Raw genomic sequence first — 12,901 nt, 5'->3', positions numbered from 1 at the left:
AGTGAGATATTGTGCAAGTGGGAAATTAAAGGTCTACTAAGAGCCATCATGAGTGAGATGAGTGAGACAGTAAGAATCTAAACACAAAAACTTAAATCTGTTTAAAACTATTTAATATATTAAATAGCTTTAAACAACCTTTAATGATAGCATTAAAAAAAAGGTTCCCCAATACTTGCCAATAACCTCAGCAGCTTCACTTGTCAGAATACTAGAAGGTGGTAGGAGGTTTGCTCCTTTTGCTGAGCAGTTAAGCAGAAAAGGACTTGAATCCCCCCTCCCCCTTAGATCTTCAAAGATAAAAAGAGGGCCGGTTTAAAAGAAAAGAAAAGATGAAATTTGAGGGAAACAACCTGATATATCCTTGAAGGGGCCAGGGTCCCTGTAAGTCCCTGCCCTACCTGTGGCTAAACCCCACTTTAAAAATAAACCATTATCTTTCCCTCTCACACCTGAAGGATATACATGGCATCCGTTATTCTTCATCCTTAATTAAAGACTGCCATCTTGTGGACAGTGATGATCCACATTTAACAATACAACTTAATATTTTGTATTTATAAAAAATTGTTATTTTAAATTGTAATTATAATGACATTTGACATATACCGCCCAGAGACGTAAGTTTTGGGCGGTATAAAATATGTTAATTAATTAATTAATTAATTAATTAATGATTTCCATGTGTTCAAAGTGTTCACGTGACTCATGTTATAATCATTACAACTCTATAAAGTGAGTATTATCCCAATATTGTAGCCAAGGAGCTGAGGCATAGAGGACTCATGCATGAAGCAGGTGAGCAGGAATACACTGGCTAGCCATGCTCTCATGCTAACACATTCTGTGTTTTAAGCACTTGCTTAAATGTGGAGGGGCAGGCAATGTGATCACTAAGCATCTTGGTATGGGTTATGGCTAGCCCTCTTCATGCACTGGTCATCACATATAAAAAGGGCCATTCATGACATGTGTGAATGATCCATTACAAAGATATCTTTCATTTCCTCACAAACACAATGTGTTAGGAACATAGGAAGCTGCCACATACTGAGTCAGGCCATTGGTCTATCTAGCTCAGTACTGTCTACACAGACTGGCTGTGGCATCTCCAAGGTTGTAGGCAGGAATTTCTCCCAGCCCTATCTTCGAGATGCCAGGGAGGGAACTTGGAACCTAGATGCTCTTCCCAAAGCGGCTCCATCTCCTAAGGGGAATATCTTACAGTGCTCACATTTCTAGTCTCCCTTTCATATGCAACCAGGGCAGACCCTGCTTCGCTAAGGGGACTAGTCATGTTTGCTACCACAAGACCAGCAATCTTCCTGTTTCGATTCAGCTGTAAGTCAGATCAGATGTCAAGTAACTGGAAGTTATCAAAGTAATATTAAATCAAGTGATGTACATGGGTGTGTGAATCAGCCCTGAAAAACTATAGATTGCCACTTGTGGGTCAGATCCAAATATATACCTGTGCAGCAAGCATACAAGCACCCAATTTTCATGGAGGCCTGTCCGTAGTCTTTTGGTACCTCTGAATGCATTCTATCAAAAGGAAGATATTAGCACTTCCTCTTATCTCATGAAGGTTCTGGAAAGTCAGCAGTTGACATTCTCAAGGAGAAGCTGTATGTATAAATCTCAAAAAGGCTTATCTGTGAAAAAAGGAAATGCAAAAGCTCACTCCACCACCACCACCTACCATTCTCATAAGCTGATACAAACAAATAAGTTTTGGTACTTATGGGAGTCCTAGCAATAAATTGCTTTTTAAAAAAAATTCCAACAGCATCACATGGACCCATCCAGCAACTTTTGTAATTATCGAACAGCCCTTCAAGGAGCAGCACAGAGATCCCAGATGGCACACAGCAGCCGGGAGAAAATAGTCATCCCAGTTTTCAACCTTTTCATTAAAGATATCTACTTTCTGCACAAAATACACACCAATCACTTGCCAAATGGACAGATAAACTTCAAGGTAAGCAGAGAATTAAATGACATGCTAATTAAGTGTTGTTGAGATAGGCAGACAATGTGATCACGAAGCATATTGGCATAGGCCTTGGCTCGCCAATGAGGTCTGTGTCAAGCATTAGAAATGTCCAAGCAAAAGAGAAGACTGCAGTACAGCCAGTGAGAGTTGCCGCATGGCCTGCTTGCTTTTTATGGCTTTAGGATAAGTTTGTCTCAACAAAATCTGAGACTAAGAGTCTATTCACACACAAAAACCAGGCTAAGGGAGCCCAGCCCAGTTTGGCACGCACGTGTGAACCGCCGAGATTGGGCCCAATTCTGGGCAGCACCACTGCGGCAAACCCACCTACGGAGCCTCCCTTCTAATCAGGGTTAGGAGAGTGAACACTCTCCTAACCCCTTTTATTTGATCTTCAGCCGCAGCTGCTTTGCGGGGGGTCATGTGGTGCATCCTAGCCCCCCCGCCCCTGGGAGCTACTGGCAGGAGCAGGTGCTCTTCTGGGCTTGGTGATTTGCCTGACCAAGGACGGCAGGACAATCATCTGCAGGGAGATAAGCACTTTTGGGCTTCCTCCCTGCAAAATGGGTAGCTTTTTCTCACTGCGCATGAGAAAGGGCTCTAAATTTAAATTACACCAATCAACCAATTAACACTGATTACATTTAAATGAGTTTGCATACCGCCAACACTGAAGAATTGCGCTTTCATTGCACGTCCATCATGCATTGAATAGAAATAGTATTTATGCCACATTCCCATGATGAGAAAATAAAAATAGTTATTGCATGTGTGTGTCATATGCAAGTCAAAATGAGAGGATTCTTTTTAATTTGTGAATTCATGGATTAAAATAATCACAACACACAAATGTGCAATGGAAGTATAAGATGACAAACAACACTTTTAATCAAATAATTATCAGAATTTGTACCAAAAGGGTATTAGGACATAGAAACCTGCATTAAATGAACTTAATAGAAAGCAGGAAACCTAAGTAGATTATGTTTTGGTGGGGATAATGCACATTTGAAGAAGATGGGGTTTGGCTCAACAAACTGCTCTGTGTACATTAACATTTTGCTGCAAGACAAGCTGAATTTAATGTAGTAAGTTGGGCCAATTAAACTCATTGACATTTTACTAGAGACCAGTTCATACAGCAAATAGCCCACATATGATAGCCTCAGGTTGTACACTGGAATGTCAGCAGTCTCATGACCTAGAGCCTTGTGTAGAGGCTCCGATTGTATAAAAACCAGGGGTATCCAACCTTGAGCCTCCAGCTGTTGATGGACTGAAACCCAAAATCCTTGAGTACTGGCCACTGTGGCTGAGGATGGTGGGAGTTATAGTCCAACAGCTGAAGCACCAAGGTTGGACACACCAGTGCCACCACATGCCAGGGGATTCATATGTGACTATCAAGATTTGTATGATCACCACCGCTTACTGAATGGCTACCACAGTTGTGTAAACTGAGACAGCTACATATCCATCCTCCACTTGGATGCACCATTTCATGCAGTCAGAATCTCTATGAGATCCTGGCTGAGTCACAGTTCCAGCTGTAGTCCCATGAACAGGCAGAGGCCATTGCATGTGAGCTTCCTTCCAGCTGTAAGTTCAGGTCCTAGGGCTAGAGGTGTGACCAAAGTCTAGAACAGAGTGAACTAAAAGAACAAAAATATTCACCTTAATACTTCATTTTTGTTTATCTCATGCAGAAATTCTGGGAAATTTCAAGACAAATCCATGACTTCGTGACATGGAAGCAGGTTGAGTGTCCTTTTGAGAAGGACAAAAAAATTCAGAGTTATCTGCTCACAGCACCTATTTATAGTGAGGAAGGTAAGACCACTTGGCTACTCAAACAAAAAAAAGTCAGCTTTCATAAAACTGCTTTTAAGCTTCTCACACTGCTGTTTGTGACATGTGTGATTGTCAAAAGTACTGGACAGAATGCAGAAGATAAATGGAACATACACTGCAGCCTCCATAAAACCCGTTTTCCTTCCAGACCAATTTAAAAACAAAAATACATGAAAAGTATTTTAAGATTCTACTGGACTATTCCGTCTGCTGTTGGGGCTCCAATCCAAAACATATCTATTTGTGAATCTGCTAACAATAGTGGTGCTGCAGTGTTTTTTAGGATTGGGATCAATTTGGTCAGGGACAGTGTGAACTAACCATTTTTGATGGAAAGACAGAGATGAGAGTTCACAACTTATTCTGGCTTTTCCACTGCCTAAAATGACACATTTTGTCATCATCATCATCATCATCATTATAAAAAAGAAAATGATTTGAAGACTTGTACTCTGTTCTGACTGCTGTCCCCACCTCTTTTCTCAGCTTTGTTTATTGCATCATTTGAAAGTGAAGGTCCAGAAAATCATATGGAAAAGGATAGCTGGAAGACACTCAGGTAATAACGTCACTTTCTCCAGCTTCTTGATTCTTATATTGATCTATCATATTTAATCTGAGCAGATGTGAACCTTCAGAACATAGCATGAGAGCTGTTCTACACATTATGCAAAGATGACCATGGTAGTAGAATTCTGGATTATAACATTTCAAACTACAGGGTGTGAATTACATTTTTTGAATGTTTCTCCATGTAAAATACTCCTTAAATGTAAACTAACTCATCATAAAGAAAGATTTAGCATATCCTTGACTCTAATGATCTAGTTTACTAAAGGCAGGAAGCTTTTTATATGAGGGATCATTCAAAATTATGCAGACTGAAATGGTGCAGACCAGAATTCTTTCATCTTAATCTACAGTCTTATTCTGCATAACTTGGGCTGGTCTACACATGCAGTAGAATGAAGTAGTAGAATGGAGGTGTTTAGACTGAAAGTTGGCAGAGCACAGAATTACATTTTTGATGCTTTCCTATATTAAAAACTCCTTGCAAATAGAAAACTAGCATAGCAGACAATGGATTTAACTAGAATCTCTCTCCCTAATGTACTAAGTTTTCTTTAATTTGCAGGGATTTATTTGTACTTGGGGTCATTCAGAAGTGGTACAACCCCCCCCCCACACACACACACCTGTAGTGGTACAATCCACTCTACCACCTCACTAAATTTATTCCACCTTGTTTGTCACGTGTAAGCCCAGCCGAACATCTCTGGATTTACACACCAGTCAGGGCCATGACAGGTGACCTTCAGAGTCATGTTAGAGTAGAGAGGCATACTGTAAATGCGGCCAGGATTTGTCTAGCTTTTCAACCAGGAGCTTTTCCAGATGGGGCTTCTAGCTCAAAATGGAGGGTGTGTATTTTCACATCGGCCGTATTAGTGCCAAAGTCCATGTGAGATATTGGGGAGCACTTCACACGGGATTTAGGTTTTTCATTGCGTGTTAGTGCCTAGCCCAATTTGTGTCTGGGTAAAAAAAAAAAAAAATCCACTTTTCACATCAGGTTTTTTGGGCAAATTTGAACTCGGAGTAGACCCATGGTAAAGCCTGCTGTCTGGGAAAGCTCCAGGGAGCAACTACCTGCACCAAGGTGAAAAGTCCATTTTCACCACATGAGCTGAAGCTGGCAAGTCAGTCTCAAGAGAACAAAAAGTAACAGACAAGGCAGGAGATATCATCACCCAGGCTAGTAGCAGTGGATCCCCAGACCAGCTTAAGCAGGCAGACAAGCAATACACACCAAATGACATGGCAAACAGAGCCCAAGTATTCTCATAATCCAATCTACTTGTTTTGATGTTAGTACCCCTCTGAATTAAGATGATATATGTATTGATGGTAAAAATATGACCTACTGATGTCAACTTTATCTTTTCAATTTTAGGACAACTTTACTCAACAGAGCCTGAGGTTTTGGACTTTTGCTTCAGATTCTAAAGCACACACTGAGAACATTGTTTTTAAATCCTGAATGACTTGGTTTGAGAAAAAGGCCTCACTGGCTGGGGTCTGTTTTGTATGTACAATACCTTTTATGAATTACAACAGGAAAAAATGTGCTAAATATAAATATTTCACATCAAGGCACTTATAAAAGAAGGATTTTGTTTTTTATCTATTAAAAAGAATCAAGGGCAGGGCCCTATTCTCAGAGATGAAATGGATTGTGGGGGGTGGTAACCATGGTGATGTCTTATTCTAATGACATCCAGATCTTTATTTTCATGTTTGATTACTTCCGCCTAATACACGCACACTCTCAGATGGACGGAATACATGTACAGATTCAGTGCTCCACTATGCCTTGATCTGGCCAACACTTCTTGAAAATGAATTTTTCATTACGCGGACTGATACCTTGGAAATCAGTAAGACTTCCACAGCCCTAAAGAGTTACAAGATCGTTTTCCAGGATTAGCTTAGTTGGTCTTCACTATTTCACTAACAATGGTGTAGCGCAGAGCCCTATTTGGAACCACGTTTGGGTCATCTGATATTTTGAAGAGCTTTCTTCTCCTGTTCCCTCATTGCCCACAGAAGAGGGGATGAAAACCAGCTTCCCAGCCACACTTTCAAGTACCACTCATTGTCTCCTTGTTGCATCTGATGAAATAGGCTTTTGTCTGTGAAATCACTTCACAATCAATTTGTTTGTCTTCAAGATAACACAGGATTCTTTCTGGATTTTGTGGCAATGTATTTCACACTTCTAATTTTCTAGAATTTATCAGCATTGTTCTGGGTATCCCACATGTTTTTTTAATGCTGCCATTCTTGCCTCATAGGCTCATTTGTGCTCTTAGGCCCAGTTTATACAGTCAGTCAAAATAATCTAGTGGTAAAGCTTGCCTGGAGTATGCCACTGTTGGTAATGTGGGTTGACAGTGGTTGCACATTTGAATGATGTTCACATAGAAATGTCATAGAGAAGGCTTGGTCGATTCTTTAATTCCAATATGCCAACGTTCTACATGCAACAAGTTTATATTTATGGAAAGCATTTGAACACACAACCCTATCGCCTGTGATACTACAGAGATACTGTCCTAATCAAGCTTTACCATTTCATTTTGTCAGTGGTCTGAACTGATCCTAAGCTGCAAGAAAACAGTGTGGGAGCCCACAGTTCAGCACAGGGACTCCCTGTCTCCTTAAGTCTGGCCTTAAACCACTGCAGCAGCAAGACTGCTCCCCTCTTACATCAAAGAATAGTGCCTTACAAGGTACTGAAATTGTTTAGTGTACCTTCTTCTACAATTCTGGGTTGGAAGTAAGTGAAATAAAAATATGGATGTCTTCTAAAAACCAGCTTCAGCTTTGTAAATAAACTGGACGATATGGCACATGAACTAGAGTATACCTGTCTGTATAACAATGGTGCAGCACAACTTATTTTTGTTACAAGGTTTGACAAGGTAAAATGGGATAATTTCTAGGTCTTTCGTCTCTCCTCCTCCCGTACCCCACTTTTACTAGTTCTGAGAACTCTTTAGTTTACATTTGCATTTTATTTATCAGGGATTTTTAGGCAGTGTGGACACCAAGATGTCCAATCATCAGCAGAAAATTAACCAGCTATGTTGTGGCAACATTTACAAACTAGCCTCTGGCTGTACTGAAATTAGTTGGAGGATATCAGTTATAGTATCAGGACAGAAACTGAAAGGTGGAATTTTAAAAGAAACCTCACTGACAAGAAGAGTTCAAAGTTCAGGCTAGCTGTTAAAACATCATACAGATAGGCTCAAGGGAATTTGCTGCCTTGCTGTTTGACTCCCATTAATTGACCACCAGCCATATGATAATAGCAATTTCTCCAAAGCAGGTTACTAAGTAATAACTACAGTTATAAAGTCAATAATATTATTATTGATGAGCAACTCCTGCTAAAGTTTTGGACCACCTTGTGATATAATTATTGGGATGAAAGGAGTTTTCAGATATTAACTAGGCAATTCACCACATTCTGTTACAATTACAGTTGTACAATCCACAATTTCAAATGTATGAATATTTCAAAATCTTCCTTGTTAACTTATTCCATTGCTTTGAAATGTGTTTTCTAATTATTACGAACCTTGTTTTTTGCAGTCATGTTTCTTGCAATTTAAATTCTTCATTTCTCATAACTGTACTATTTTCCCCATTGGCTCATTATAGGTGGCCCTCATTATCCGCAGAATCCATATCTGGTGGTTTCACATATCTGTGATTAGGTCTTAGAGACCTAGTTTCATTATCCATGGTTAGATAAATACGCAAAATTCACCTATCCATAGTTTTGAGAGAGTGGAAATGACTTCTGATGTCATTTCTGGCTTCCATTTTCTAACAGAGAGACATTTTGTGGCATATATCAGAAAGCCCATGAATAATGAGGGCCACCTCTACTTAGAAAAACTTTGATCTGTTCACACATGCATGGCACATCATTTGACTGCTCAAGTGATAACTGAATGTGTGAAATGCCTAGATCAAAAAGTATTGCATTTAAGGTTCTAATTCACACATGCAATAATCACTTGATGATTCAGTTTTCAGGTGATGAACATGCAAATAGTAACCAGTCCATAATAGCAGAACCACCCATTTAGAGCAAAAGAACTGGAGGGCCCAGCATTAGTTGAAGCTATTTTTAAAGGATTAAACTACATCATAGAAGATGATGAAACAATCTTTGCAGATCACAGTTAGGAGCATACTCTAAAACCAATGAAGCTAGTCCATTTTAACTTCTTTTTTATTTGAATGTATGACTAATTCACTGATAATATTAGGTTTCAGGTTTCTCACTTTACTGCTGAACTTCCTAATCGATTTAATAAATAATTTATTTATTTCCTAAATAAATTAGGAAATTAAAAGACTTAAACACTGAGCACTAGATTTAAAATGATGATTGGTTTAATTAAGTGACAATTATATATTATCATACACAATTACATTCCTAAAGACAATGAAACCAAGGCCCAATAGCGCCCCATTCATGAAATGTCATATTTGCAAGTTTGTCAATTAGATAATACATAAAAATATGTATACCTAAAAAAAAGGTAGTGTGAAGAGGCCTTATCGATTCGTTTGCATCCCTGTTTTCTAATTAAAACATAATTATGTGGTAAGATGCCTATCCATCTTATTGAAATCAAATCAATCTTTATTACGATCACAGACCAGCATAAAGTATAAGGGTAATTAAAAGTTAAAAGTGAGAATAGATAAAAAGTGATTACATATAAAATGGTACATATTAGTACTAAAAGAGCTAAAAAGACTAAAAATAGTAGATAACACCAGAAGCATGCAGGCCTAAAAGCCTAAGAAATAGTAAAAGTCATAAAAATGCATAAAAGGCATAAAGGCAGGGTGTGTGTGTGTGGGGGGGGGGTCTTATTGAAAAATGAGCATGCTTTGCCAAAGCATTTTGCTATCACCGCTAAAAACTGTCAGGGAACAAGGCAAAACAAATAAACTAGGCAGAAGCAATGGAATCAATTTATACAAGTTGAAAGAGGAAGCAAAAATACTATGTATTAGAAGAAAGACAGCCCCACAAAGACAGACCGAGAATTAGTGGCTTTGTTTATTTGTGATCTGCTGCTATTTTTTCTGTGCTGAAGTATTGATTTTTCAGCCCTGGAGTTAGAGAATATTTATACTGTATTACTACAGTGGTTTTTTTGCACTTTCAGAGGTGTCCTAGCTAGCAACATTGTCAAACACTATGAAAGGGGTCGTATAATTGGTTTTGTTAATGTATTTGAAATTTACAGAGGGATGTTTTAAATTTGAGATATAGATATAGATATAGATATATATTTGAGATGCAATTCTGGAACACTTTTTGTGTATGCATATTTAAGAAGAAGAAAAAAGCTTTCACATGAATGTGCACTCCAGTGGTCAATTGGTTCTAGTATATACTTGAAATAAGTGCCATTTCTACATGGCGTTCCATTATTATTTTCTTTTCCTTTGGTTTGATACATTCTTTCAACATCTGTGTTTTGTTATTCGGAGCTAAATTGCTACATATAAAGCTGTACCATAAAGCAGGATATTCTGTGTTTGACTCGATGTGCTTGCGTTAATAAAAACAAAGTTGCTTCAACCAGAATACAATGGTCATACTTTTATCTGTTCCTGAAAAATGATATGTTTGAGGATTTGAGGGCCATTACACACACACACACACACACACACACACACACACACACACACACTTAGCAAGCTGATTGTTGTGATGAGATGTATCAATCCTGCTGATGTTCATCCGAATTTCTTCATCTGAAAGGCTGGCATAGCATTCAAAATATTAATAAGAAATCGCCCATTCAACTATCAGTGCAGCAATGAGAGTGCCCCTGTTTTTCAGAATGTACCCACTCACAATCCTATGAGAAAATAATACCAACCTACCTTGCAGGATTGTTGTACAAGATTATTGAGACAATGTACATAAAATCCTTTAAGCACTTTGGCTGAATTCCTAAGTGAACTAATATGAGAGTCCCAATGAACACTGTATGAGTCATTTCCAAGTAAACAGTGCCTAGAATTGCATTGAGTATATAACCAAGAGAGCTGGCAAAATAAGATGCATTCCTCAGCTAGCTGATTGTATTGACAAGCTTTCTAGATTACTCTAGGAATTTCAGTTTCCATCCTGTCTGATGGGTTCATGGTGTACCAGTAATGTTCTACTGATGGACAGCCAGCAGGGCTCTTGGCAAACTGCCCTCCATGGTTCCTCTCCTACCAAGGTAGGCTCTGAGAGCGTTGCTGTCAAAGCAATGCCCAGAGACAGTCTCAAGGATTTGCAGTGGGCTCTGGTCCCTTGGCAGCTGCCCAATAATGCTGACCCTGACACCCTGTGGCCAGTAGCAACCCTTATTATTAAATAATCTTCAATAATTATTATTAAAATTATATTAAATTCCTTTAATAATATGCAGATGGCACAATCTTTGGCTCTTACATTCAGTCCTTTAAATAGTCTTCACTCTGTGCAGTAGACCATAAATGTTCTCCAAGCTCTGTTCTGCTGAAAACCAAGAAACAATTCAATGTGGGAAAGACACTCTTGGCTGATGCAAACAGTACTCGAGTATATAAGCAGAACAAACCTCAAGGAGAAAAACAGGTTCATCCAGCCAACAAAGATGCAGCCATAACATTCACCTCCCTAGACCATTGCTGCATCCAGTATTAGGACATAAGAACAGCCCTGCTGGATCAGACCCAAGGCCCATCTAGTCCAGCAGCCTGTTTCACACAGTGGCTCACCAGATGCTGCTGGAAGCCTACAGGCAGAAGTTGAGGGCATGCCCTCTCTCCTGCTGTTATTCCCCTGCAACTGGTATTCAGAAGCATCCTGCCTCTGAGACTGGAGGTGGCCTATAGCCCTCCAACTAGTTGCCGTTGCTAGACCTCTCCTCCATGAAGTTATCCAAACTCCTCTTAAAGCCATCCAAACTAGTAGCCAACATCACATCTTGTGGCAGAGAATGCCACAACTTGATTATGCATTGTTTGAAAAAGTACTTCTGTTTGTTGAAACTACATTTCTTGGCAATTAATTTCATGGGATGACCCCTGGTTCTAGTGTTATGTGAAAAAGAGAGAAATTTATCTCTATCAACTTTCTCCATACCATGCATGATTGTATAGACCTCTATCATGTCTCCACGCAGTTGTCTTTTTTCTAAACTAAAAAGCCCCCGGTGTTGTAGCCTTGCCTCATAAAGGAAGGTGCTCTAGGTCCCTGATCATCTTGTTTGCCCTCTTCTGCACCTTTTCCAGTTCTACGGTGTCCTTTTTTAGATGTGGTGACCAGAATTGTACGCAGTACTCCAGGTATGGCCGCACCATAGTTTTTTTAAACGGCATCATAATGTTAGCAGTTTTATTTTCAGTCCCCTTCCTAATGATCCCTAACATGGAATTTTCACAGCTGTCGCACATTGGGTCGACACTTTCAACGAGCTGTCCACTACGACCCCAAGATCCCTCTCCTGGTCAATCACCAACAGATCCTATCAGCGTATATGTGAATTAGGGTTTTTTCACCACAATGTGCATCACTTTACATTTGCCAACAATGAACCGCATTTGCCATTTTGTCGCCCATTCACCCAGTTTGGAGATATCCTTTTGGAGCTCCTCACAGTCTGTTTTGGATTTCACTACCCTAAATAACCTTCCACAAGAGTATCAAGTATTGGTCAAATGAAATATTAGGAAAGCAGTCTTACCCTCCAGCGGAGTAAAAAATACAGTTCCTTTCCAAACTGTCCACCATATTTCCCCCACATACTCAGAAATCCATGGCTACAAACCACAGTAATGGAGGCAAATCAGGAAAGCAAGATAAAGAGTTTGACTTCCAAATCCTTCCTTACAAGTCAGGAATGCATTACGATGCATTATAACTTGCTGCTGCAGCACAGATGTAGAACTCTTACTCTGTTGCCTCAACCATGCACACCTGCAACATATTCCTATTTTCCCAGTGAATGGGGAAATAGGTAGTATGTTTATTGCGGTCACAGACTTGATTAACAAACAATAACAATTAATAGCATTGATAAGAAAATTCAAAAATTTCAAAAGTTTACAAAATCGCAAACTATTCAAATTACTAATACAGTCTTTACAGAGCTTCGATGCCACAAAACAGAACTTTGCCACATTATCTGAAATTACAGGTTTAAAATTGGCCAGCATAATTTCCAAATAAAATTGGCCTGTGTGACCAGGATAAATGGCTAAAATAGGAGCAATAAATTTGGTGCGAGCGTCCTTATAAAACTGGCAATAAAGAATAACATGGGTGATAGACTCTATTTCCCCTGAGCCACAGGGACAACAGCACTGATCATAAGGAAGTCATTTGAATTTACCATCAAGTACTGCCGAAGGGAGAACGTTCAATCTCAAGCGAGGGTCAGAAATCTCATAAATTTTGGTACCAAGATCTGGTCT

At 39.3% G+C, this 12,901-nt stretch overlaps 1 protein-coding gene across 4 annotated transcripts in view; it reads left to right on the top strand.

The window, feature by feature from the left end:
- Positions 1–10,028, top strand: part of RASGEF1A (RasGEF domain family member 1A) — a 349,237-nt gene extending 339,209 nt beyond the window's left edge. For all 4 annotated transcript variants that reach the window (XM_053304658.1, XM_053304656.1, XM_053304660.1 and 1 more), the window contains 4 exons: positions 1,790–1,981; positions 3,703–3,826; positions 4,334–4,406; positions 5,802–10,028. In XM_053304658.1, coding sequence (XP_053160633.1) covers positions 1,790–1,981; positions 3,703–3,826; positions 4,334–4,406; positions 5,802–5,826 — 414 coding nt within the window. In that variant the 3' untranslated portion in view covers positions 5,827–10,028. The remainder of the gene's footprint in view (positions 1–1,789; positions 1,982–3,702; positions 3,827–4,333; positions 4,407–5,801) is intronic.
- The last annotated feature ends 2,873 nt before the right edge of the window (positions 10,029–12,901 follow it).

Source organism: Hemicordylus capensis, chromosome 3 (assembly GCF_027244095.1).
Source record: "Hemicordylus capensis ecotype Gifberg chromosome 3, rHemCap1.1.pri, whole genome shotgun sequence".
NCBI classification, from domain to species: domain Eukaryota; kingdom Metazoa; phylum Chordata; class Lepidosauria; order Squamata; family Cordylidae; genus Hemicordylus; species Hemicordylus capensis.
Note: the sequence above shows the minus strand (reverse complement) of the source record. Positions and strands in the feature narration are given on the sequence as shown.